General features: G+C 44.7%; 8 protein-coding genes; 4 read left to right on the top strand and 4 right to left on the bottom strand.

Moving 5' to 3' along the window:
- Nucleotides 1-1,608: 1,608 nt before the first annotated feature.
- On the bottom strand, nt 1,609-3,476 carry GSBLH_T00001523001 (uncharacterized protein; the record flags this gene model as incomplete). XM_013039944.1 has 1 exon in its annotated part: nt 1,609-3,476. The coding sequence occupies one exon, from the start codon at nt 3,474-3,476 to the stop codon at nt 1,692-1,694; it is 1,785 nt and encodes a 594-aa protein (XP_012895398.1). The 3' UTR covers nt 1,609-1,691.
- A 5,616-nt stretch (nt 3,477-9,092) lies between these two features.
- Nucleotides 9,093-9,857, top strand: GSBLH_T00001522001 (uncharacterized protein; the record flags this gene model as incomplete). Its single annotated transcript, XM_013039943.1, has 1 exon — nt 9,093-9,857. The coding sequence occupies one exon, from the start codon at nt 9,093-9,095 to the stop codon at nt 9,855-9,857; it is 765 nt and encodes a 254-aa protein (XP_012895397.1).
- Nucleotides 9,858-9,972: 115 nt separating this feature from the next.
- Nucleotides 9,973-11,172, top strand: GSBLH_T00006287001 (uncharacterized protein; the record flags this gene model as incomplete). Its single annotated transcript, XM_013039942.1, has 2 exons — nt 9,973-10,039; nt 10,070-11,172. The coding sequence occupies 2 exons, from the start codon at nt 9,973-9,975 to the stop codon at nt 11,170-11,172; spliced, it is 1,170 nt and encodes a 389-aa protein (XP_012895396.1).
- Nucleotides 11,173-11,381: 209 nt separating this feature from the next.
- Nucleotides 11,382-12,488, top strand: GSBLH_T00006286001 (uncharacterized protein; the record flags this gene model as incomplete). The annotated part of the gene is made up of 1 exon (XM_013039941.1): nt 11,382-12,488. One exon carries the CDS (start codon nt 11,382-11,384, stop codon nt 12,486-12,488), a length of 1,107 nt encoding a protein of 368 aa, XP_012895395.1.
- An 808-nt stretch (nt 12,489-13,296) lies between these two features.
- On the top strand, nt 13,297-14,672 carry GSBLH_T00001521001 (Cation efflux protein; the record flags this gene model as incomplete). Its single annotated transcript, XM_013039940.1, has 9 exons — nt 13,297-13,460; nt 13,490-13,565; nt 13,595-13,637; nt 13,667-13,757; nt 13,788-13,953; nt 13,985-14,160; nt 14,191-14,330; nt 14,361-14,476; nt 14,514-14,672. 9 exons carry the CDS (start codon nt 13,297-13,299, stop codon nt 14,670-14,672), a joined length of 1,131 nt encoding a protein of 376 aa, XP_012895394.1.
- Nucleotides 14,673-17,536: 2,864 nt separating this feature from the next.
- Nucleotides 17,537-18,841, bottom strand: GSBLH_T00001520001 (uncharacterized protein; the record flags this gene model as incomplete). Its single annotated transcript, XM_013039939.1, has 1 exon — nt 17,537-18,841. One exon carries the CDS (start codon nt 18,839-18,841, stop codon nt 17,537-17,539), a length of 1,305 nt encoding a protein of 434 aa, XP_012895393.1.
- A 743-nt stretch (nt 18,842-19,584) lies between these two features.
- Nucleotides 19,585-20,981, bottom strand: GSBLH_T00007020001 (uncharacterized protein; the record flags this gene model as incomplete). The annotated part of the gene is given in 6 exon segments (XM_013039938.1): nt 19,585-19,605; nt 19,617-19,805; nt 19,810-19,953; nt 19,990-20,103; nt 20,137-20,590; nt 20,623-20,981. Coding segments are annotated over 6 exon segments (1,281 nt in total).
- A 949-nt stretch (nt 20,982-21,930) lies between these two features.
- On the bottom strand, nt 21,931-23,193 carry GSBLH_T00001519001 (uncharacterized protein; the record flags this gene model as incomplete). The annotated part of the gene is made up of 2 exons (XM_013039937.1): nt 21,931-23,077; nt 23,108-23,193. 2 exons carry the CDS (start codon nt 23,191-23,193, stop codon nt 21,931-21,933), a joined length of 1,233 nt encoding a protein of 410 aa, XP_012895391.1.
- Between the last annotated feature and the right edge of the window lie 3,966 nt (nt 23,194-27,159).

Here is a 27,159-nt window from a genome sequence, read left to right as displayed (position 1 = left end):
ATGGGAACATGGGTTAGAGAAGAAAGAAGGAATCGACTTGTATGAAGGTTGGTATGTGAAAGGAATGAATGAAAGTATTCGAAGCATATTGAAGAATGAAAATCCAAGAGAAATGAAAACTGAACCACTTGTGGATGTGCCTCCAAAACGAAATGAAATCAGCAATAGTTCTGAATTAAATGAAATGGATTTGCAAGTAACTGAATTGGTGATATGTTCGAATAGTTGTAATGATCTAAATGCATTGAATCTGAACAAATTCAAATGGTTGGAATCCATTGAAATCGGCGATAATTGCTTTGAATCAGTTCAAACATTGAAAATTGTTGGATTGAATCGATTGAAAAGTTTGAAAATCGGAAAGGATTCGTTTAATAAGCTAGGAATTAGTTTTTTGAGTAAGAGACATCCTGACGAAGATTGGAAAAAAGGAAGTGACCAATCGAAATCATTCCATATATTGAATTGTGAATCATTGGAATCCATTCAAATTGGACAATATAGTTTCAGTGATTTTGGAGGCGACTTTGAATTGAAGAATCTACCACAACTACAATCCATTCAAATTGGTGTAATTGGAAGTAGTTCAAGCAATTTCTATTATAGCTCTTTTGTAATTCGAGGTATTGATATGATATTGAATATTTGAATGATGCATAGATCTTCCAAATCTACAATCCATTACTTTAGGAAAACGGACATTTTCGAAATCATTATTCACAATAATAGAAAGTGTTTAATTATTGGAATAGAAATGATTGATGTAGATCTTCCATCATTGCAGTCCATTCAACTCGGTGAAGAATCATTAGCTGGAAGATACAATGATGCATCATGTTCGTTAAAAATGAAAAGTATGGATTATATTAGGTGTGATGACTGAATGCAGATCTTCCAATTCTAGCATCCATTATCAATTCTGTAGGATGGAGTTTCTGTTGTCCTCGCTCAGTGACATTAGAAAGTACAAAAATATACTTATTAGTGATAGTACTTAGATATTCCAAATCTTCAAACTGTTAATCTACCTAGATCGTTCGGGAAAGTTGAATCAAAATCAATTTCTTGTATGGTTTGATTGATTTCATATGATTCATAGATGTTTCACCCATTCTCGCTGATCTTGTCAACTAAATCAAGCAGTAATAATACTAGCATTAAATCTACACACTTATTTATTTTAATATCACCATGAATTCTTTTTGGGAAAGGTATTTTAAAAGCTAATAAGTGCATTCAATTTGTTTGTTCATCCAAATAGATAAGTTTAAATTAGTTGAATGGGGAATGAATACTATTAGTTGAATGAATCAGTGTTGTTTATAAATAATGGAGTGAAATAGAATGGAAAAGTAGAATCTAAAATACAATAAAATAGCAAAAGAACAGCATCGAGACTTCTCAGCGAGTCACCCACACTGGTACTAACTCGACTCGTGATGACTTAGCTTCCTAGATCGGACGGGTTAGGGCGCTTTCCATCAGATATGGCCGTTCTCATTTTATTATTATTCAATTGCCTATTTAAACATCACATTCTTATCATCATTCACTCACACTCCATTTCAATACTACCCATTTCTTTTCATTTGCTTAAACAAACACATCTCACCGCACTTCTTTCACCCTTCATCGTGTCATCAACAGACTAGCACAAAGAATCAAAATACTACGAAAAAACTCTGTTCAGACTACGATCTGCATCCAAAGAACCAGCATCCCCGTCCCACGTCCTCCTCATACTCCTCTTCCATTTCATACTCATAGTTCTCTTCGAAATCCTGCTCCAATCCTTCCAGCACGCTGTCCTGCGGCTCCATCAGCTCCGCATTGCCCTCCACACGCGGCACTCCCAGCGAATCCAGCTGCGTCGCCGACTTCGTTTCGCTTTTCCGCATGATCGACGTCGCGCTGCTCACCACCGCCGCTTCTTTTCCCGCCAAAACCGGCTTCGCCTCCATTTCCTCGGCATTGCCCACTACCACCTCGGCATTGCCCGGCTCCGTCTCCGCGATGAACGGCAGCCCGCCAATATTTTCCCGCGAATTTTGCCACTCCTCCATCGTCTGCACTTCCGCGCGGTTCCCCGCGGGAATCGAGACGACCGTAACCGCAGGAACCGCGGGGAACTCGGCCACCGCGGGGAGCGGGGCGTCGATGGGCTGGAGCGGAACCGCGGGAATGGTGTCGGGAACCGCGGGGAGCGCGTCGACGGCGGGGACGATAACCACGGGGGCGGTGGGGGTCTGGGCGGTTCCCGCGGGGATGGGTAGCTCGGCCTCGGCCTCGATCTCGACCTCGCGGTTCTGGAACCGCGGGGAATCGGTGGGTGTGGTTCCCGCGGGGGAGCTGTGGAAGGGCGGGAGGGAGTCGTTCTCCGCGGGGAGCTCTGCGTGCTCGGGGAGGAGGGGCAGGGGCTTGACGACGAATCCTTCCCCGCGGTGATCGTTGAGGACGTCGTCGTCGCCGATAATGGCGTCGAGCTCGCGCATCTCGTTGCCCGAGAGCCGGCGCAGCGTCTCCATGCGCAGCTGCGGCACTTCCTCGGGGTCGAACAGGTCCGAGCCCTCCGAGTCCGCCTCCCTCGCCGCAGAAGCATCCACAGGGGCCTCCAGAGGAGCAGGCGGAGGGCTCGGCGCCAGCCGCGCGGGACTGCCCAAAGGACTGGTCTTGGGACTGCCCAGAGGACTGCCCAGAGGACTGGTCTTGGGACTGTCCAGCGGACTGGTCGCCGTGCTGCGCAGAGGACCCGCTTTGGGGCCCGTCTTGGGGCTGTCTAGCGGACTGGCCTGGCCCAGAGGCTTGGGACTGCCCAGCGGACTGCCCAGAGGACTGCCCAGCGGACTGGTCTTCGCGCTGGGTCCGCTCGCTCCCGCCGCTGTTCCCTTCCCCTCCCCGGTTTCCACGGTTTCCACGGTTTCCACGGTTTCCACGGGGGGCTTGGGGGCGTCGAGGAAGAAGGAATCGCTGATGGGGTCCTGCAGGGAGGACAAAAACTTGGGCGAAATCGCAGACTTCCCCGCTTTCCCCGATCCGAACGTGCCCCGCGGAACCACGAATCCCGCGGGGACCGAGCCGGACGGCGGCGGCGAGGAGAACTTCACCGACAGGCCCGTCCCGCGGGGAGGCGGGGTCTGTGGGGACCGCGGGGATCGCGGGGACTGCGGACTGGCGGCGGGCGGCTGGAGCACTTTCGCGGGGGAATGCGGCCGGCGGGGCGACTGGGGCGGCTTGGAGGCCGGAACCGCGGGAACCGCGGGCGTTTCGTCGATCCGGTCGATGGAGGCGGAGAGAAGTGTTTGCTTCTTGCGGTCGATTTCCTTCTGGAGACTGTTGAACTTCAGGACTTGGCTCTGGCGCGCCTCCACCGGGTCGAAGCCCTTGTCTTCTTCCTCCGCGCGCCCAGAATCGGCGGCGCGCTCCTCGGGCAGTTGGTCCAGGGAGGTCGAGAGAACGCTCTGCTTCTTGCGGTCCATCTGCCGCTGCATGTCGTTGAACTTCATCACTTGGCTCTGTCTGGCCTCGATGGGATCGAAGTTCGCTTCCTCCTCTTCGGACCCGTCTTCCTTCAATTTGTCCATCGAATTCGAGAGAACGCTCTGCTTCCTCAGATCCATCTGTCGCTGCAGACTGTTGAATTTCATGACTTGGCTTTGTCGCGCCTCCACCGGATCGAAATTTTCCTCCTCCTCTTCGGACCCATCTTCCTTCAGTTTGCTCATCGAATTCGAAAGAACGTTCTGCTTCTTTCGATCCATTTCCTTCTGCAAATCGTTGAACTTCATCACTTGGCTCTGTCTCGCTTCTACCGGATCGAAGTTTTCCTCTTCCTCCTCTTCCGATGCGTCTTCCTTCAACTTGCTCATCGAATTCGAAAGAACGTTCTGCTTCTTGCGGTCCATCTGTCGCTGCAAATCATTAAACTTCATGACTTGGCTTTGTCTCGCCTCCACCGGATCGAAGTTCGCTTCCTCCTCTTCAGACCCATCTTCCTTCAATTTGTCCATCGAATTCGATAGAACGCTCTGCTTCCTCAGATCCATCTGCCGCTGCAAATCATTAAACTTCATCACTTGGCTCTGCCTCGCCTCGATAGGATCGAAGTTCGCTTCCTCCTCTTCCTCCTCCGACGCCTGCTCGTTCAACTTGCTCATCGAATTCGATAGAACGCTCTGCTTCCTCCTCTCCATCTCTCTCTGCAGACTGTTAAACTTCATCACCTGGCTCTGCCTCGCCTCCACCGGATCGAAATTATCCTCCTCCTCTTCCTCTTGAATGCGAGGATTGCTCGCCTCCTCGTTCTTCCTCTGCATTCTCTTCTTCTCCATCTCTCTCCGCACGTCTTCAAACCTCATCACTTGGCTCTGTCTCGCCTCCACCGGATCGAAGCCCGCGTCTTCCGACATTTTACCGCTCGCCATGCTTCGCCTCTTCTCCACTTCCCGCTTCGCGTCGTGGAACTTCGCGATCTCGCCCTCTCCCGCCTCGATCGGATCCATTCCTTCTCCCTCCGAACCGAATTCTTGGGCAGCCAATCGCATCAGCGGAATCGGAAACTGCCCTTTCTTCAGCGTCCCCGCGATTATACGAGGACTCGACACCAGCACTGACTCGTTCAGCGTCGATTCGTCCTTCTGCTGCTTCAGGGAGATGGGAGGAACCGCGGGGATCGCAGCGCCGGGACGAGAGAGCGCTTCTTGCCGCGGGGAAAGAGTGGAAGAGGAAGTCATGCTCTCGTCGAAGGAGAAGAAGCTCGGTCGGTTGTGCAGCGTGTCGTAGTAGTTCGTGCGAGGCATGCCAAGCATCGACTGGCGCAGAGTCGACGTGGTGTCGTTGTGATTTGTGTCATCTTCATCACTGATGTCCAGTGGTTCGCGGCGCGTTGCACGACGCTCAGGAGATGCTAAAGCGGTTGATAATGACGAGGGAGCCGGTGGGACAGGTGGAGCTCGCGCTGTGTCCTTTCCTGTATCGAATTCGTCAGAACTCGGAACATCCTTAAATTCCTCGGGATCGAAGCTGCCCTCGGAGAAATAGGAGACGTGTTTCTGTAAATTAGGTACTTCACTTGACTGTACAGAATTACGGCTACTGCCGCGTATCGAAGGGGCTAACATTCCATTTGTATATATATGTGTTCCGCTCACTAGTCATCATCGCCAGGTGTAGTCAACGTACTCGCAACTCTAGATTGGGAAGTGGTCGCTGAACTCTTTGGATTATTATAATAGTTATTGCCCTTCAAACTCCTGTAGGCAAAGTTAGATGTTGAACCTGTTGTTGACATTAATCGTAAACCTAGTTCGAATAGCCAGAATTGTCCTACCGGTATTCTAATAGATAGATCGATCGATATAGATGGATATATAAAGGTCAACTAACAAAAAATAAATAAAAAACGCTTCGGATAAAAGAATTGAAATGATAGTACTGGAATTCCCAAAATTTGGCAATAATCAGTACTGGGAGTTTCATTTCCAGTAAAATTTATCAACGATTGTTAACATCGATGGAGGACGATAAATGTGATTTTATTGGAGTACCAATTAACGTGTGATATAAAGTGTAGCATCCTGGGTGTGATTATGTCATTCCTGTTTTGAACAACCAAAAGGGATTGAGCAAATCATTTACTTCGCGTTTAATTTTTCATAACAAAAGCGAAATTTTAAAAGAGAAGGTGATTTACAGAAATGGTGCGTATTTCTGAGATATCAACGGTTATTTCTAGAGGTTTCGATTCGGCTGTGCCCAAAGGATACACAGATTTCGGTAAGTGTTCCTTGGTATGTGAATCCAACCCTTTCCCTTTCGGATCAGTGTTCTATTCAAACGGATGAATCAGAGCGCCGAGTTAATCCTCCTTTTATCACAAAATCCATCAGTCGAGTGCATCTTCTGACCAAGGATCTTTCTCCGATTCTTTATTACTATTCTCTCCCCCTCCGATCTCTTCCTCTCTCCGTTTTCTCCCTCCTCTCCGCTTTAGTACCGTTTCTTCTTCCGTTTTTGATCGCTAGAAATCAAATCCAATCGCATCTCAAATTACCATTTTACTCAGCATTTGTCCCAAATCGGACCCAATTTGGAATGGTCCTAATAATTGTATTGGTCCCAATAATTGTACTGGTCCCAATAATTGTACTGGTCCCAGTTACTCGCCTCACTTCCCTCACAAACTCGCTATCGGATCGCCTCGACGCATTGCCGTTCACAAAGGATGGAACTGCGACGTTTTCCTAGAGAACGGCGAAGAAGTCGCTTTTCCCCGCGGTTAAAACGTAGAAAATTCGAGTGGAAAACGAATCTCTCCCCTTCTCCTATTTCGTTTATTGCGTCTCCAGGGGCCTCATAACCGCGATTTACTCCATTGTTCGGTTTCCACGTTTCCTCTGATCCAGGTTCTCCCTTATGGTTCCTCGGTTTCCACGGTTTCCACGTTCTCGGAGTGCGTTTCGTTGATGGAAAGCCTGCAATCGCGTCCCATCGCGTTCGATCTTCTCTCGTTTCTCCTGTTTCCACGTTTCCACGTTTTGAGGATAGAAACGCCCAGAAGGACGCGGATTCCACGCTTCCCCGATTGAATCGCATGGCGGAAACGCCCCTGCTTCGTTTCATCGAATCGAAATCGATCGAATTCGCAGCAGAACCGACTTCCTTCGCCTCGGATCTCCAAAAATCGGCACTATTTTGGTCGACCCAGCAATTCGATGTTTCTCTCTTTCTTCCACGTTTCTCTGACGCGTAGGACCCGGACGATCCCACGCCTCTCCTCGACGTAATGAACCAATTCATCGAAGCGGGCGGTTCGCTTCTTTTCGAGCCTCCCTCGATTTCGGGTATTCCACAATTCGGAGCTTTTTTTTAATCATCATAGAGTGCATTCCAGTCGGTCTGCAGAAGTCGGACTTGGTGATCCCCGTGTGCCACGAAGGCTTCAACCGGTCGCAGATCATGCTGCAAGCGGTCAAAGCCATCCTTCGCTCCCATTTCGACATGACACAAATCGAGCCGATTTCTGTACTTTTGTTAACAAGGTTTCTCGTTATCCCGTGTAGACCTGCCATGGAAGCGAGAGCGGATTTGACCCCAAGGACGCCTTCATCGACCTCACGCCCGACAATTGGTATCGGTAAATACCCCCGATTTCTGTCACGCGAAGCTTCATCCACGCCTCCATGGAGAAAGACGCTTCCTATCGCGCGTACGAAAAAGTCCCTTTTTTTGGAATTCTTCAATCGAAGGTGTTCGGCGAGCCGAAGAACAAGCGCATGGGCAGCGTGCTGGCGGGCAGTTTGCCGCTCAATCCCAACGGTAATCTGAAGCAGGTCCAGGAAAACCGCCGATTTTTGTCAAACTATTTTTCGGGGGTTTTTTGGTCAATCGACGACTCGCAGTGGCGTTTCACCTCGCAGGTCCCTCACTCCCGCCTTGTGTTTCTGTGTTTCTGTCGAGCGTTCCCCGCGGTTCTGCGCCGCATCATGGAGAACAGCGCGGGAAGCGATCTGGGAAACGTGGTAATCGTCGGATTCCCGTGGAACGACCCCATGCAGGGATTGGCGGGAAACCACACAAAAACCGCGGCAAACGAAGTTAGTCGGAGAACCGCGGGAATGGACAAGGACGAAGACGAAGACGAAGACGAAGACGAAGAAGCGGTCAATCGGGTCATCTTCGCGTTTGACCAGTATTTGACCTGTCTTCGCGTGATGGAGGGAGACGCGACCTGGGGAACCGGGATTGCCTCCAGTTTCCCCGATCGGGAGTTTCGCGGATTCGAGGTGGAGGAGAAACTGGGGAATTATTGGTGGATCCGGTCGAAAAACGGGCGTTTTTTGGGCAGAATCGTGGAAGGAAGCGAAGAGGAGCGTGCCAAAAAACGGAGGTATTTTGAGAAAGTGATTGATCGACTTTATTTGAACAACTGTACGGATTGATTTCGGGGGATTTTGAATTAGGGCCCTCTATGGTCGAGTTCTGCGATATGTACCCTAATGTGACCCTTTCCTATTTTGGAGGAGAGGGTCAAGCTGACCTTTATGTACCCTAATTCTCTGCACTTCACTCTAGCTATTTGGGCCAGTTTCGAACAAAACCGTACGACTGGTGGAATGGGGAAAAGATGAGCCCAAATCCATCCTTCGGGACATTTTGAAGCAATTGGTCCTATTTCATAGTTGCGGTGTGGTCTTCAATAATCTATTTTGTGATTCTGTTTGACTCCAAAAATCGGGACTATTTTTTAGATCTTGGTATTTGACGGAACCGTATCTCTCTTCGACGTCACGCATGCCGTCGTCGATCCGTTTCCACGTTTGGTTCCACGTTTCGATGCTCATTCCCAGCTCCCTTCGACTCCTCTTCTCCCGCGGTTTCTTCGCCCCTGCATCATCTGGTGCGCGAAACTCCCCGGGAAAGTCTCCCGCGGGAAGTGCTCGACCGGATTGAGCGGGAAAATTGGCGGGAGCCCTCGGTGATGACGGATTTGATGCAGTTGGGCGTTTTGTGGTGGTTCGGCGACGAAAAGAAGCGCGATTTCGTGATGAATGTGAGGAAGGGGAAGGTGTGTGAGGAGTAGTCGATTCTGTGCGAAGGGGAAAATCGAATGCTTGCAACTAGCTTGATGCGATCGGTGTAATTTGTTTTTTGTGGCAGTGTTTGTTTGGACACATGGGAGTCACGTTGTACGCTTATTCCTTGTTTATGGGAGTGTTGATGGCTGTCTGGCTGTGTAGGAATTCGACCCCAATGGCCATTTTGTAGACACACCAATTACGCGAGATTTTTTATGCCAGTGGCTCAGAATTCCACTGGAAGGGTCCACTTATAAGTGAAATTCGATTTTTTCGGTCACCGTTAGACATGTTGAGCAGCAAGCGTTCATTCGTAACGAGACCAAGCGGTTGCGAGATTTAATCCCTCCTCAATTCACCTATCCAGAATACAAGGAATTAGATGACTATTTGGTTGAACGTTTTGGTTTGCCCTTTACCTATAAACGATTTAACGCATCTTCCTATCATTACATTCCCTATGGGTATAATTATACATATTTAGCACAACCCAAGAACTTTTGCTCAGAAGACACTTTCATGGTTGTTATGATTATGTCCACTGTCAAGAAACCCGAAGAAAGAAAAGTATTGAGAGAAACTTGGTTTAAAGACAAAGTGGTTCACGGACAAAAGTTGAAATATCTATTCATCGTTTCTTCCAGTCCTGATCCTGCAGTTAATGAAGCAATCGATAAAGAAGCATTAGAATACAACGATATATTACATATGGACCATTTAGATTCATACAACAACATCACAATGAGTATAATGAACACTTTCAATTGGTTACATCGAAACTGTAAATCGATCAAATACATATTGAAAGGCGATCCTGATTCATATTTCAACACTCCAAAGATCGTAAAATGGTTATTGGATCTACCTCCCGAGAAACAACATCGATTATATCACGGATCGTGTTTCATCACTTCATTTTTCATTCGACAGCCCGGTTACAAATGGGATACTCCTTATATAGTCGATCGAAACGATTTGTCATGGCCTTATTGTGTTGGTGTTGGTTATGTGATATCATCGGATTTGTTGGCTCCGCTCGTTTTAGCATCTCGTCATTATCCTTATATGCTTCGAACAGAAGATATGAGTATTGGACTAGCGAACTTGATGTTGAATGTGACTCCCTATCGATATCATGATTATTACTGGACGCCTCCAGAGAAGGCGATGTACCCAAGTATCCCGAAGTGTCGCTGGAAACGCTATTTTGGTTTCCACAAAGTTCCATTGAATGATGTGGCAAAGATAATGAAAGTATTTGAAGACCCAAATCTTTCTTGTTAAGAAGCGTGTGAGTGGTTATTGTGTGTTATTGGGATGTTTGTTTGTAATATGTGTTGCATATATTATTAGGTAGGTGCAAAATCGCTTGGTTTGATAGTTTACTCACTTAAATGTAATGATGAAGTCGTATATTATTTATTTTGTAATTTTATTGCTGGGTGTTTACTTCGCAATAGGCTTTGGTAGGAGATACATGTTGAAATTCACTCTAGACAACACAATTGCTAAAGTCATCATTCAGCAGTATCCATGGATTGGGGCCACTTCCGATGTTCCAATTAAGTTAGTTGGAGAAAAGGATGCCGAGGTTTTTACACTCATTGAAAAGAAAAGGCAGAAACAAATGATAGAGGAGTTGAAAACCAATGACCACATCCCTCCTCAATTTATCTATCCGGAGTATCAGCAACTTGATAAGCATCTAACGAAACGTTTTGGTTTGCCCTTTACCTATAAACGATTCAATGCTTCTACCTATCATTACATTCCCTATGGGTATAATTATACATATTTAGCACAACCTAAGAACTTTTGCTCAGAAGACACTTTCATGGTTGTTATGATTATGTCCACTGTCAAGAAACCCGAAGAAAGAAAAGTATTGAGAGAAACTTGGTTTAAAGACAAAGTGGTTCACGGACAAAAGTTGAAATATCTATTCATCGTTTCTTCCAGTCCTGATCCTGCAGTTAATGAAGCAATCGATAAAGAAGCGTTGGAATACAACGATATATTACATATGGATCATTTAGATTCATACAACAACATCACAATGAGTATAATGAACACTTTCAATTGGTTACATCGAAACTGTAAATCGATCAAATACATATTGAAAGGCGACCCTGATTCATATTTCAATACTCCAAAAATCGTAAAATGGTTATTGGATCTACCTCCCGAGAAACAACATCGATTATATCATGGATATTGTGTGATGTTATCAAAATTTGAACGAAATCCGAACAAAGAAAAATATGTTCCATTATTAGCATCTGCATCCGATATGATATGGCCTTATTGTGTTGGTGTTGGTTATGTGATATCATCGGATTTGTTGGCTCCGCTCGTTTTAGCATCTCGTCATTATAATACTATATATTATAATGAAGAAATGAATGTGGGTTTATCAAACATGATATTGAATGTGACTCCCTATCGATATCATGACTATCAGTGGAGCTTCTTGGATGAGAACATTTATTCTCAAAGTTCGGTTTGTCGCTGGAGAGAACATTTCGGTCTGAAGCATGTTCCCTTGAGTGACTTACGAAAAATAGCCAAGCAATTTGAAGATCCATCGGTTCTTTGCTAAGTGGTGTACTGTTATATAGTGTGCGTATGTATGTTTGTTAAAAAAGCTTATGTGAGCTTGACTTTCCTTGTTTTTAAATAAGAGAAGATGTAGTTGTCATACTAATTCCGAATGATAGTCGATTTTTTATATTTTATAGTATTTTCATTTGGTGTCCTATTGTCGCTGCTTACCAGTGAGGAATATGACGTGAATTGACTGTAGGTGACATGTTCGTCCAAAAGATTGTCAATAAATACCAACCATTATTCAAAACGGTTGATGTTCCACTAATATTGACTACAACGAAGGACGAAGACTATTTCGCAAAAACAACAACGAAGAGCCTCGAGGCGAATGGAACGGTTCCTGTCAAGGTAGAAAAGAATAGCCATTTACCTCCGCAATTTCTTTTTCCCGAATATGAACAGCTTGACCAACATTTAACGAAGCACTTTGGTTTACCCTTTACCTATAAACGTATCGATCCTTCTGAATATTATTACATTCCCTATGGTTATAATTATACATATTTAGCACAACCCAAGAACTTTTGCTCAGAAGACACTTTCATGGTTGTTATGATTATGTCCACCGTCAAGAAACCCGAAGAAAGAAAAGTATTGAGAGAAACTTGGTTTAAAGACAAAGTAGTTCACGGACAAAAGTTGAAATATCTATTCATCGTTTCTTCCAGTCCTGATCCTGCAGTTAATGAAGCAATCGATAAAGAAGCATTAGAATATAACGATATATTACATATGGACCATTTAGATTCATACAACAACATCACAATGAGTATAATGAACACATTCAATTGGTTACATCGAAACTGTAAATCGATCAAATACATATTGAAAGGCGACCCTGATTCATATTTCAATACTCCAAAAATCGTAAAATGGTTATTGGATCTACCTCCCGAGAAACAACATCGATTATATCACGGATCGTGTTTCATCACTTCATTTTTCATTCGACAACCGGGTGATAAGTGGAACACACCCTCAATTGTTGATAGGAATGACTTAACTTGGCCTTACTGTATCGGTGTTGGTTATGTGATATCATCGGATTTGTTGGCTCCGCTCGTTTTAGCATCTCGTCATTATCCTTATATGCTTCGAACAGAAGATATGAGTATTGGACTAGCGAACTTGATGTTGAATGTGACTCCTTATCGATATCATGATTATTACTGGACGCCTCCAGAATCCTATTTCTATAATTCTATCCCCAAGTGCCATTGGAAGAATTATTTTGGTTTCCACAAAGTTCCATTGAAAGACGTGGCAAAGATAATGAAGGTATTTGAAGACCCAAATCTTTCTTGTTAAGAAGCGTGTGATTGATAAAAATGTTGTAAGTTGAGAAGGTTGTTTGTTGAACTACACAATGGAAACGTTTGTAGGATACAAGATGTCTATTAGATCACAATAGAAATATTGATGTTTCCTTTGCTTTTGTCTTCTCAATCATCCTTATACAATGCAATTTATCAAGTAGCACCGTGAGATGATCACAGACTAGTTTTGAAATATCTATTCATCGTTTCTTCCAGTCCTGATCCTGCAGTTAATGAAGCAATCGATAAAGAAGCATTGGAATATAACGATATATTACATATGGACCATTTAGATTCATACAACAACATCACAGTGAGTATAATGAACACTTTCAATTTATTACATTATTAGCATCTGCATCCGATATGATATGGCCTTATTGTGTTGGTGTTGGTTATGTGATATCATCGGATTTGTTGGCTCCGCTCGTTTTAGCATCTCGTCATTATAATACTATATATTATAATGAAGAAATGAATGTGGGTTTATCAAACATGATATTGAATGTGACTCCCTATCGATATCATGAATATCAAAATAGCCTTCTGCGTGTCGCAGTATGTCCCTCTAGTTCATTGAGTTGCTCCTCACGCTTATTGTTATCTTCACTCATTTTCTCTTCAGCAAACATACGTAAACAATGCCTAATATACAACCAATAGCACCTAATGACACTGCCAACACTATCAAGACTCCCTGTACAACAATAAGTGGAAATGAGACTTCGGAATAACCACTATTTTGGGAATGAAGATTCTCTCATTTTTTTCGAATCGAAGTGGCTAGAGGAGTTTAACAGATGCTATCGGTCCTACATCGTACAACCACTATGCCACTGAAACTGTTTGGCTTGTCTCAAGGCCGTACCGTCGTTTTGGGGTTGATCACTCCCATTTCGAATGTACGTCCTTTGTCTTTTAATACTCCTGCGCAATTATCTCGTAAAGAGAGAGAAATCATGAGGTAGTGAGTTATGCGTTGCTTTCATCCAGACGAAGACATGTGAAGGAAGGTAACATGATTACCTATGTAGGAGCTGGTGTTAATATTACATTATCTGCTCTTAAAGTACTCCTGTATTGAATGTGCTATTCTAGGGCCTGTCCGGCTATTTATTACATTCTCCAGCGCTGATCGCAGGTTTTCTCTGTTTTGGTCGTTTTCCGTAGATGCTGTTCACAGCTTATCTGATTTAATTGCAGACGGCATGACATTGCTCACTGTACGAAAAAGTCGGCAAGATCCGAACGATCTCTACCCGTTGCCCAATTTGCAATGAATTACCGCTAGCTATGGTCACGGAAAGGTAGAAGCGCTAGGAGCAATGGGAATTGCGTGCTTTCTCGTTGGGACCGCTCTCCTCATCGGGTGGGACTCGTATTTGGCATTGAAAGATATTCTTGTGAATGGAGTTGTAAACGACTATGGAGCATCGAGCGATCTCCTCACTTATTTTGTTTGTTTTGCTGTCTTGCACTAATGCTCAGAGTGGTCCAGGCGTTTTAGCCTTGGCGATCGTGTCAAAGGAAATTTTGTTCCGAGTCACGAAGAAAATCGGAGAGCGCAACAAATCGAGTGTGTTAATTGCAAATGCTTACCATCATCGGTCCGATGTCTGGGCATCCGTTGTTGCCCTTGGCGGACTGGGAGGTAGCTATTTTGGGTCTGTTTGAGAAACTAAATGAATGAATAGAATACCTTGGTGCGATCCTGTGGGTGGAATCGCCGTAGGTGCATTGATTGCCAAAACAGGGTTTGATTTGCTTAGCGGTAACTACTATAATCTCATGGATAGGCAGGACTTGAACGAAAATGAGGAAATGACACAGTTTTGTATGGATTGGGGGAGTTGGTAATCATGAGTGAATGATGTCGGAATTCCTTGTTGCAGTCTGCGGCATCGCCATCACGGAGCGTTGGTGTATGTCGACATGACGCTGGAAGTGGATGATTTGATGACAGCAAAGAGTTTAATTGAGGTAATTATGGTAGAAGGAGAAAAACGTGATGAAGTAGTTGGAGAGAAGGGCGAAGGACTTACTGAGCGAGCATTATTCGGATATTCATGAAGTGTTGGTCAGCTTCCGGCTGAAGGGAGACTCGAATGACTCGGAAAACGTAGTAGTTGAAGATCCAATGGATTCGTGTCATTTTCTTTTTTGTTTTACAAGTTGAGAATAAAAATACGAAAACAAAGTATGAACTCTAGAGACTATAGAGTCTTGAGTGATAAAAATGTGGAGACATTCATTCTACGAGGATTTACCATCATTGTGTTGTTTGAATGTATTGTGTCCCTTATTAATACCATAATCCAATGGAACCAATATGGTCTGGTAGGGCATTCGTGTTTTTGCGAATTCTAGCTTCAAATATTTCTGAGAATAGTTAGTGTGTTTCTGTTCGCTGTCATCGTTGCTCACATTCTGTTTCCCTGGGTGTTGTGTCAGATTTTTGTAAGGTTGTTTAGGATACCTCTTATTTAGCGCAATTTGTCCTACTTCACTATTCTCTCCGGGCTTTGTATTGTGTATTGTGTATCGAGCCAATGCTCAGGCGTAGGAAGGGACTCTTAGATGCATTCTTTGAATACATTTGGCGTCGTTCCAGCCTGTATGTAATTCTGTCCTGCTTGGTAGTGATCGAAGCAGTTCCCCTCTTTCTTATTGTTATCTCGATTGTCTCGTGTGATGTGTAGGGAAATAAAGTGAATATTTGTGGAAAACAGTATACAATGGTAGCGTTGGATTGCCGAGTTTCATAGTTGTAGGAAGAAGACTCAGATACGCGAATGGAGCTACGCCAACTGATATCCCATACCTCATCAACAATTGAGCGTTATTTATAAGACATACAATTTGTTCTCTATTATCATCGTGGTTGTTTGGAATACATTTTGTGTTTGTTGAAAACTCTCTGCATGGGTTGGGGTGCGAGAAAATCAATAATCCAGTTTTTCCCACGTAACCCTATTCTGTACTTTTGCTGAGATCTACCAGAACGCAATGGATTGCAAAAACAAGTAGCTCGGAATGTAACACGCAAGCTTTTCACTGCTCCAAAAAGACATTCTGCCCAAAACTTCATTTCTAAATCCAAAACCTGCGCGCATATCCAGATCATGGATAGAGTAACACTAGCAGCGAAATGAAAGAGCAAAAAAAGTTCGGTGTCGAAAGTAATAGTGTTTGCTCCACTATGATAATCAACGACAACTGTACAACACAATAAAAACAGAGATAACTTGAATTATTTGATGAGTTCACCTGGAAGAACGGAGGCGAAGGGAAAGAAGAACGAAGGGCGAAGGCCGGGCCCCCGACTCTCTCCATGCCAGTGGTGTAATCAAATAATATGCAATCACTGTCGTTGCCCTGGACAGAAGAATTGCAACCATGCACCTGGGGAGATGTGCCGGAATAGTCGTTACAAGAGGCGACTTGTTTGCAATCCGTGTGAGAAAAACAAATTGAAAGTCCGACAGGAATCAAAGAAGCGCGAGGGAAATAAGCCCAGTCTGTGTGTTTTGAAGAATTGAGTGCTAGGCAGTATCCAACAAACAACATGTAGCGTTATGCCATCCCCTGCGCCCAGTGGTATGTCGAGGGATGGAATTGTGTCTGTAGCTCTCTCTCCGAATCCAAACGTTGCGATTTTGTTCTACTCGACGAACGCTCTTCTGTCGATGATCTCCTTTTCCTATTTTCAAGGCTCGCTGCATGATCTCCGGTGTACAATACTCAGTATGATGCTCCTGGTGAAAGAAGCGAGTTTCGTGTTTATTCAAGACAAAAAAATCATCGATTTGGAAAATGTTGCTCTTTGTGTTTTCCATCATCTCTAGGAGCCCAATATATCTGCGAAAAGCATTATCGAGAGCTACCAGTTCCAATACCCGATCAATTGCTCTCGATGCATTTTCATCTACTCCCAGCGGAAGCCTGCAATTCCAGCTCCATCGAATCCGCTCGTCGGAGTCAACCAAGAAATCATTCAAAACAGCTGGACGCCTCCCGCGCCCATCCTCCTCAACTCCCAGCCGCTTCTTTCGTACGGCCAGGCGCCACACTCCGAGAATCCTTCCAAACCCACACTTACCGAGCCTTCCCTCCAACCCACCCCAAATGAATCCACATCATCCAAGCAGCCTCCGAGCCGCGACTCGCTGCAATGGGGAAATCTTCGCACTTCGGATTTATATCTGCGTCACATCGACAACACATCCCCTTATCCACCCTCCATGCCCCATTCTTCGGATGTGCACACACAACCCCCTTTCCGTGATGAGACACACAGCAGCGATTTTTTACTGAACGTTGCGTCGTATCCTAGGAACTCATCGGGGGGCGAAATGTCATACTGGCTTCCGTTCCCCTCGTATAATTTATATCGGCCTTCGAGTGGGTCGGCTGATATGGGATGGCCCGTTTTCCAACGCAAGACGGAAGAAAGTATGGTGTATGCCGGGATGAATGGTTTGGAGGGAATTGGAAAGGTGGTTTTGAACGGCGTCGGAGGCGACGGAGAGAAGATGGGAGACGAGGAGGAGAGGGAAAAGAAGTCCTTTGACCAGTTTGCGATGTTGGTGAATCATTCGGAGAACGACCGGAAAAAGGAAGCGGAGAAGGAGAAGAACAGGGAGAGAGAGGAGAAGGCTGCCAAGAAAGAGTAAGAAGGTCATTGTAACGCTCTTACTGTGGGTACTATTTTGCTGTATGATTTTAATACATATATTGTTCTTATGGTGTGTTTGTTGGAGGCATGTATATATATATATAGAGAGAGAGGGAGGTATAACAGAACCTTTGGAAGAGATTCCAAGTAGTGGTTGATTGAATGAAATATAATAGTTGTGGGTATTCAACAATTATTTTTTGTAACCATACAATGGAAAGCAAATCGTTCATAAAGGCAAGTAATCTCCATCCCTCTATTCTCCTCCTCTCTCTCTACAATGCACCATCCCTATAGCTTCTCTATCGCACCTCCAGAGTCCCCTATCCATACGTCTGTCTCGAACAAACACCCCGCCTGGTTGTTTAGAGTCTCTTCAGCACCATGTCCTCGGGCACGTCCTCTCTGCTGATCACGCTCTTCACATCGTAGACCAATTTCTTCGCCACCGAGGGCTTGAACAGGGCTCTCAGATCCTTCATCGACATCGACGCGAACTCACGATGCGCCACCGCCATCACCACGGCGTCGCAGTCCTTCACCTCGCTCAGATCCACCAAATCCACTCCATAGAATCGCTTCACTTCGTCCTTCACCGCCCACGGATCGCAGCACACCACCTCGATCTCGTACTCCTTCAGCTCCTTGATGATGTCGTACACCTTGCTGTTGCGCGCATCGCAGCAGTTCTCCTTGAACGTGATGCCCATCACGCACACGCGCGCGCCGCGCACCACCAAACCCAGCTGCACCATCAGCTTCACCACCTTCGTCGCGATCCATTCGCCCATCGAATCGTTCAGCAAACGGCCGTTCTGGATGATGCGGCTCGTGTAGCCCAGATTCTGAGCACGGTACGTCAGATAGTAGGGATCCACGCCGATGCAATGGCCGCCCACCAGGCCAGGGAAGAAGTGCAAAAAGTTCCACTTCGTGCCCGCCGCTTCCAAAACGTCGTGGGTGTCGATGCCCATCTTGTCGAAGATAATCGCCAACTCGTTCATAAAAGCAATGTTGATATCACGTTGCGAGTTCTCGATTACCTTGGCGGCCTCAGCCACAGCGATCGAGGTGGCACGGTGGACGCCGGGCTCCACCACCATCTCGTAAACGGAAGCGATCTTATCAAGGGATTCCGCGTCACAACCAGACACAATCTTCTTGATGGTGCGGAAGGTATGGACCTTGTCACCCGGGTTGATTCGTTCAGGCGAATATCCCAGCTTCCACTCCTCTTTGTATTTCAAACCAGACAGTTTCTCAATAATAGGAATACACAACTCCTCAGTCAAACCTGGGTACACGGTGGACTCAAAAACGACATAGTCACCTTTACTCAGCACCTTTCCGATTGTTTCAGAAGCACCACGAACAGGACCCACATCAGGAGAACGGTCCTCGTTCACAGGGGTAGGAACAGCTACAATATAGAAGTTGGCACAACGGATATCCTCCATTTCGCTGGTCACAGTAAGATTACCACCCTCAAGAGCCTTTTTCAGTCTGTCATTGCCAACTTCCTGCGTGGGGTCCTCTCCATTTCTGTACGCCTCCACCTTGGGAACACACAAATCATACCCAATGACTTTCACTCCCTTTTCAGCAAAGGCAACAGCCATAGGCATACCCACATAACCTAAACCAACAACACAAATAACAAGATCCTCCATTGACTTTATTTTTGTAAAAATAATGACTAATGGCTGATCATTCGACCAGTTAAACTGCTTGTGTGCCAAAACCGAGGAATAACCGCGGTCAAAAAACCTGGTTATTTACAACAAACATTCTACAAAATGGAATAATTTCCCGAGATTATGCCCACTCTCACACCTCCGTGGGTCAACGGGGACTCGAAAGCCATTTTCTCGGTCCGCTCGATAGGAATGACACACTACCAGTTTAAATACAAAAGTGCTCGAGATTACTTGTCCAACGCTTTTTGCACACCGAACTTGCAGTGCCGCATGGAATGGGAAGCCCGGATGGTTGCACACCAAGTGTTCAAATTGAATATCCTGGTCGTGAATCTCGGTCTGTGATTCGATCTGGGGAGGATAGCAGGCTTCCGATCTGCTAAAGAAATCCAGGAAATAGCCATCGCGCAGAATAATCATCTACATCGCAGCTCTATGCGGCCTCTACCTGCCGTTCTCTCCATTTCGTTTCCTCACATGGCAACGGGCAGCAAATTTTCAGTGTTTTGGCCGGTTCTCCGTTATCAAGCTGAACATGTACATTTGTCAAGCGAAGAAGGCACGAAGCGTTTTCCTTCTCCTTTTCCTTCTCCATTACATTTTCTTGTTTCTCTCTGGCTTCGTCGCCGCATTTTAGCGTGAATTCCACAACCACCGGTCGATGATCGGACTTTCGAATTGCTTCGATCATCGAGTATTCGCTGCAAGGTGTCAAATCATCCGCACAGAGCGGCAAACTGTGCCATACAATGCGATCCGTGTAAGCGGGAACGCGCATCGTACCGTCTTTTGCTTTTGTTTGATAAGCGGAACAAACAGAACGGGAATCCAGCAGGATTCCCTTCTCTTTTTTGTACAACTTAAAAGTGGGCGGGAACGCAATTTCCGCTTCGTTAAATCCAGAGAGCAGCTTATGCTGAAGCGATGGAGCGATTCCCTACGCTGCCTTGGCTGATCGATTGATGAAGCTCATCGTGAGCGACGATCGCGTCGTAGGATCCCTCCTCCATGCCCTTCTCGATCTCCTTTAACACCTGATTGCTGTCTTTCATCGATAATCGGAAGTTCAAATCTCCCGCCATGATCTGCACATTCATCATAAAATTTTAAAATATCGATACCACGTGATGGAACATGCACGGAGCCTCCCAATTTTCAAAGCCAAGCCATCCTGGCGCATGGTCCGTCATCGTCTCGCACGTATCTTCCACGCGTTTTGCGAAGTAGCTGATTCCCTACGCCTCAAATCTCCAGAATTTCCAGCGAACTTTCAAATCGGAGGCGAAATGCACTGCGATGGCCAGGAGCGTCTTATTTCCTATCCGCAGCGCCACGGCTGCGGAGCCCTTGTTCCCTAGCTTGCAAACGCCCACGTTAAACCCTCTGCACACTTCACTCCCTGTACACAGCGAGAATCGCTCTAAAACCGTGCTACGCACGAGCGTGATAATGCTGATGTCTCCGTGGAAGCCTAGCAGACGCAATCGACTTCCGATCGAGTGCCACTCGACTACATATTCGTTATTGTGATTTAGCGTTTTGGTGATCGCTTTGATGGATTTGCGCGTGTTCATGCATTCCTGGAGGGAGAAAATGTAGAGGTCCCTGTTTTCTGGAATTCCATTTTTCAGGTCGATTTCGGAAATCGATTTTTCGCCACAATTAAACGAAAACACAAAGACGGAAAGGTCTTGCGGGCTTATTTTCACATCGATGTCGCTTCTACGCATCAGGTAGAAGCGTTTTTTACGCACTCTTGCAATAATGAGTCATTCAGCGAATCGACATGGCGAGGATTGCGTCGAATGAACAGAATGAAATAGGTGGTCCAGAAGCAAATGCTCGTAGTGGCAAACCCATAAAACACGTCAGACGATGTGGTGGACGTGGGACGACGGACATTGGACACAAGCGCAAGAATGCCGAGGAAAAAATAAACGCTGCACAGAGCGATCAAGGCAATCGTTTTCGTGCAGGCGTCGCGCTGGATTTCGCGAGGCACACCGTGGAGAAGGAGATGCCGCTTCATGCGGATGTAGAATGTGATTTGAGCGAGAATGCAGAAGAAAGTGACCGTGTGGTTCACTAAAAGATCGCCAAATCCTTGAATCATGCTAAGAGAGAGCGAGGGAGGGAATGGGAGTGTACAAGTCATGCGTGGATTTGTGGTTTGAATGGAAGCAAAAATAGAGAAACGCGAGGAAAACGGGGAGAAGAAAACAAAACCATTGATAATGTTTGTTCTAAGCGTGAGGAGCAAATCGAAACGGATGATACATGCTGCCTATTGTAGAGAGGAACAAGAACAGAGAAGTGGTGGATCAAGCAAGTAATCCAACACATCCAAGTGAGACGCATCACCATAACGACCCAATCAAATATATGCATTGCAAACCCTCTCAGATTCAAAATCCATCCGATAAGGCAAAACAATGCCAACAGTGAAGTCTACATAAAAAACACAAACAGTGCAGGTTACGGTAAACGTCAGCCTTTCTAGAATTTTGTGGCTCATTGAATCCTTGTAGTGGGGTCTTTTCAATAGTTTTAAACACTGTGTAAGAAGAATTGATAAAACACTACGACCAATGATCCTACGACGGATAGAGAGCTTCCTATCCAAATTAGTAGATCAACAACGAATGGAGAAATCATTTTTTGACGAATGGAACAAAACAGAAAACAATATGGGTGTGTTTCTTTGTTATTGGAAATGTACAGAGGAAGTACATTGGTGTGGCAGCGAGAGAAGAGGAAATAATCCGTACGTCAATGTGTGTAGCATCGAGTGTGGGTGAATAATGGTGTGAATTTGTATTACGGTATGTGGTAGAATGATTCAAAAGAAAAACGGAGTGAAGTGTTAATTTGAACTATGATTTGAAAGTCATTTGTGTGTGTCAGATTGATTCTATGAATCTCCACTCCTTTCTCTTTTCTCGAACAAACACATCGCATGATAACAACAACAACAACAACAACAACAACAACAACAACAACAACAGCAATAAAAAACAGCAGCAAAGCAGAATCGAAAACTGCCACTCACCCTCACCGCTTCCCTAATTCACATTCATCGAAGACTCCATCGGCTGGTTCACCGCTTGGCCCGTGGGCACAGAAGCATTCATCGGCACAGAGGGATTGGCCGGTTGGTTCACAGGCACAGAAGGGTTCACCGGTTGGTTCATAGGCATGGATAAATTGGCCGGTTGGTTCATGGGTTGGTTTATAGGTTGGTTCATGGGTTGGTTTATGGGCACGGAAGGGTTCATGGGTATTGGATTCAAGGGCAGGGACGGCGCACCCGGGACTTCGTTCCCTACCTGTTTCCCCGTTTCCACGGTTTCCACGGTTTCTCCGTTTTCTCCGTGGAGGGCGGCGGCGGTAGTGTCCGGACTCTCCAAGCAATCGGCGGGGTCCAGCAGGAGCGCGGCATTGGGATTATTGTTCCTATTGTTGTTCCCGTCGGCGTTCTCCGGCGCCTCCATGCGCGCGAGGAGCCGGCTGAGCCCGTCGGAAATGCCTGCGGAGATGCGGACGGCGCCGCGGATGACGACGAAGGACGCGGAGCGAAAGCCGGAGGCGACTTTGTCTTTGGTCATGTTGTCGCGCAGCCACTGCTCCGTGTCGTGCAGGCCGTCGCTCATGCGGTCCTTCAGCGATTTCTCGGCGAACCAGGCCTTCACGTTCGCCACGCCGCGGTCGAAGCTCTCCTTCAGACTTTCCTTCACTTTGTATTTCGCGTCGAACTCGTGGATTTCTGATGACACCATCGTCAGAAAATCGCTTCCAGGGGCTGCTGCGCTTTCACTGCCCGCAGTGCTCGCAGGAACCTCAGTTGCCACATTTCCGGCAGGGCTTGTAGAGAACGCAGGCTGCGCTTCTACAGGAGGATTCATAGCGAGAGGAACCGGATTCGCTTGGGTTGGATTCGCTGGAAGGGACATGGGGAAGAGAGGTTGCGGTTGAAGAGCTGGCTGGCTCACCTGACTCTGCGGAGCAGGTGCAGCCTCAAAAGCAGGTTGCGAGGGGGCAACTTCCTGCGAAGCAGGCATTTGACCCACCGTGATGGTCACTTGTGGATTCGTTGCACGAATCGTGTTGTATTCTTGAAAGGTACTGTTAAAAGTCATATTGACCCACTGAAGATCATCCCCTGTTACCGTATTTCGCAATATGTCCAATTGATTCAATATATTAATGTAACTAGCGATCATTTCCATAATCCTCTCCTACTCAAACAGACATTGTTCGATAGCTCCCGACAACTGATGCAATCGGGCTTGGTGAATAGCATTCTCAATCTCAGTACGAAAAGACATAATGTGTATTAAAAAAATAATGAATAATCGTAAAAACACTCACTAGCAAGTACGAAGAATCTGTTCATCCATCGTTATTCTACCCAATAAGTACGGAGCCATTTGAGCCGTAAAGCGTACAAATAGTAAGAGAAAATATCGATATCAATAAAACAAGGCAAGAGTCTAAATAATGGTATACTTCGAATCTCCTCAACTCTCCAAAATCCTTTCTTTTTCTTTACTTCTCAGGTCCATACGGTCCATCCTGCATCTCCACGCTGGTTCCCTGACTTCGATCAAAATCAATATTCAGAATGCTTCCCATCATCTTCAAATCGTAAACCATGGTGGTCAAGTAAAACATTGTGCACACTACAGCCACAAACTACCCTTCATCCCATCCATCTTTCATTACCTCTCCAAACCCGCGAATTGGGTGCAGAATAGGGCAGTGGTCATATTTACGAAGCAAAACAACTACAATAAAAGCACCACAACAGACCGAACGATCTTGCGTGTATTTCTCGCCCTCCTTCTGAAAGCAAAATTCCTCTTCGTAATTTTGAAGACACTCCTCCATCGACATTCCTTGTGCTATTCGTAAGCCATTCCACGAGGACCTACAATGACATGGTGCGTAGGAGCCTAGCACAACGAAATTGATCATTCCCAGGCACGACAAGCCAGATAAATACGTTTTGAACATCAAGTACTTGGAGTCCTGATGCTTGCCACGGTAGAGGGAGGACGCCACGATGAGAAGCTGAAGGATTTCCATCAGATTTGTGATAAAAACCCAGGTAGAAGAGAAAACGGTGTGCGCGTTGGGGAAATTATCCATGTCACAGAGACTCACTCCGATGACACTAAAAATGCTGTACAAAAAGAGTAAATAAAGGATCTAGTGCTGAAATATATATTTAAAAGCTGTACCACTTGGAAGATGTTGTATATCACTCGAGTAAACATGCTCTTGAATAGTTTTCCATATCGAAGAGATGTTTTCAAATAATTTGTTGAGAACAATAGACTGGGGATACACCCAATCGAACATCCTGACACGAATATGAACTTATTGATACCGCTTCGAATCACTTCAGAGAAATAAGGATATAAGTTTCCTCCCTGAAATCTTAAGTTTAGACTACAGTCAACATCCGTACTGATTCATGAGGGGAGAAATGACGGCACAGATAATACCCGATATCAGGCATCCATATGCATAAATATAGGCGCCGTTCCAACTCATCCAGGACATGAGGTGGCTGCGTCGCAATTTTCTGTCCAGATATTTCTCGACACGAATTGCATTGTTGTGAAAATCCAATTGGGTATTCCTTTTGGACTTTACGAGATGACTGCACGAACTCATTGTCATTTTGAAACCTAATCAATTTCAGTACCACGACAAATCGAATATGTAGCAAAAATGTCCTATCAACAGAGAATACTGTAAATAAAACGAATGCAAATCCTATTCGCTGGAGCATTCTATTTGTTCTATCAACTATTTTAGCCACAAGGTGTCCGTTTTTTCCATGTACTGTGTTGAACAGATATAGATTGTACCTAATACTAAGGTGTCTTTGCTTTTTTTCACTTCATTTGTAAGTGTACCTTTGTACATGCCTAGCTGCTTTGTTGAATGTGATCTGAATAAGAACCGATAATCGTGCTTAGTTTCACACTTTGAACCCTCCTTATCAAAACCATCTATCAACTTCTTTTCAAATACGACAATTATAATAAGGGCCAAAACAGATGTTGTTGTGATACAAATTTAGTGACTTGTCGGTATGGCCAAGTTGTATCACACTTTTTCTCAAACCAGAATAGTATGCATATATATATATATATATATATATATATTGGCATAGAATCTGTCTACATGAAGGAAAGGAAATTAACATGTAGATATCCATTTTGTTCACTTCCACCGTTTTCTTCATCCGTACAAACTGTTTTTCGAGGCAAATTTGCTACCAGCAGTTAAAGTTATACTGCCATTTTATAAATTATGTGTCACTCTTGCATCCATTACATCTAACACAATTTCAACCCATATTTGATCAATATCTATTTACGCCAAACATGGCTTTTGAGGTGATATAGGTAATTCTAAATAGCTACGATATTTTCTATTTGTAACAATCGTTTTGGAGGTTCTTGTTTATACTCTTTCTATCTATAGTTATTTTCATGATCAATAGACATCTTTGTCTATTACTTTGGCACTCAATCTTTAGTATAGTCCACATGAAGGGATTTGTGTTGAAACATAATTTAATCATGGATTCTGTATAGAAAATGACTCCTTTTGCAACAGAAGATTAAATTGTTGAAATGTAGGTTCACAAGGACTGATTTTCCTTTTTATTGAACTAGTAAAGACGACGAGGAAAAGTATTGCTGACTTGCATTGTGAAAGATGGAATACGATGGAATAATCACTGAAATAATACTCCCTGACAGAAATACTGTATACATAGACTATTCTTGTTTTTAGTATGGTAGAAGTAGTATATATATATATATATATATATATATATATATATATATATATATATATATATATATATATATTCCTATGAGTAATAATATGTACTGAAAGGAAATAGCATAGGTTTTGAACAAAGAGCCAACCTTATTTCTTCTCTTTCTACTTCTCGTTACCCGCTATGATTCTTTCATACCACTTGGGCTTAATATAGGCACGGAGAGCTTCGGTAATATCTAACAATCGCTTCAACAAGCAAACAAGTAATACTTTGCACTGAGTGTGTTCGTACATTCTGCAACGGCGTAAAGCTCTCTTCCACAGGAAGACTCACATTTTGCAGATTTGGAATGTCTACAGTATATAAACTATTGATTCAAAAAACGACTTTCCAGTATCAACTTTCGAGGATACAAAAAGCTATTCTTCTTTGCCTCGAGAGAAAGCAAGCTAGGGAGGTCTAGATCGCGTTACTCATTTCGTTCCTTCTTTGTACCTTTCATGGTTAACGAACAAGAGGAACTGCTCGGCATTCCAACAAGAGAATAGTCGCCGAGGATAATCGATTGTAATCGAGGCAGATCTATGAATCGCTCTACAGTTTTCATATTGAATACTCTCAAGAACAGTAGTGAGTGGCTGATTGAATGTCTGGAATCCTAATTGAATCGATCGAAGGTGTGGAAGATCTACGAATTGACGCATTCCTAACCATTCCAAACCTTTAATCACAAATGAACCATTACTGAAATTGCATGACCTCGATGCCAAATCACCGATTTTGATTTCGCACAATTGTGGCAAATTCTTCAATTCAAAGTCGCCAGCGAAATCGCTGAAACTGTAACGGCCAATCTCAATGGATTCCAATGATTTACAATTCAAAACATGGAAGGATTTCGCCTTATTATTTCCATCGGCATTCTTTGCTTGCGTGAATGAATTGCTTCCGATTTTGATCGTTTTCAATCGATTCAATCCATCGATTTTGAATGTTTGCACTGATTCAAAACAATCATTGCCGATTTCGATCGATCGAAGGAATGCAAACTGACTAAAATTGAGTTGATTAAACGAATTCCCGCAATTTGCTGAAATCATCAGATCTGTAACTTTCAAATTCACACTACTCATCTCGTCGTCATTTCCCACTCTCACATAAACAGGAAAATTGCCATCTCGATTAATAGGAACATCCAATTCCTCGGATACATATTCTGGTAATTTTGAATACCATCCATCAATCAAATCTCCTCCACTCACTTCCTTTCCTTCCTTCCACTCGCCGGCTCGAACGGCAATTCCGCTATTTCCGTTAATTAAACATCCCTGGCCTTCACGAACAAATGTCTCGGTGTTTTCATCATAGTGAAACCCGCCTGTATAAACCGGAATTCGTTCCAATGGATTCAAATTATCATTTTCATTACTCTTCAATTCAACCATTGTATCCCCATCAAATAGGCGAAATACTTTGATTAGAGTTC

This window comes from Blastocystis hominis (genome assembly GCF_000151665.1).
Source record: "Blastocystis hominis, Singapore isolate B (sub-type 7) whole genome shotgun sequence assembly, scaffold_11".
NCBI lineage: Eukaryota > Bigyra > Opalinata > Blastocystidae > Blastocystis > Blastocystis hominis.
The sequence above is the reverse complement of the archived record's forward strand: the minus strand, read 5'-3'. Positions and strand labels throughout refer to the sequence as shown.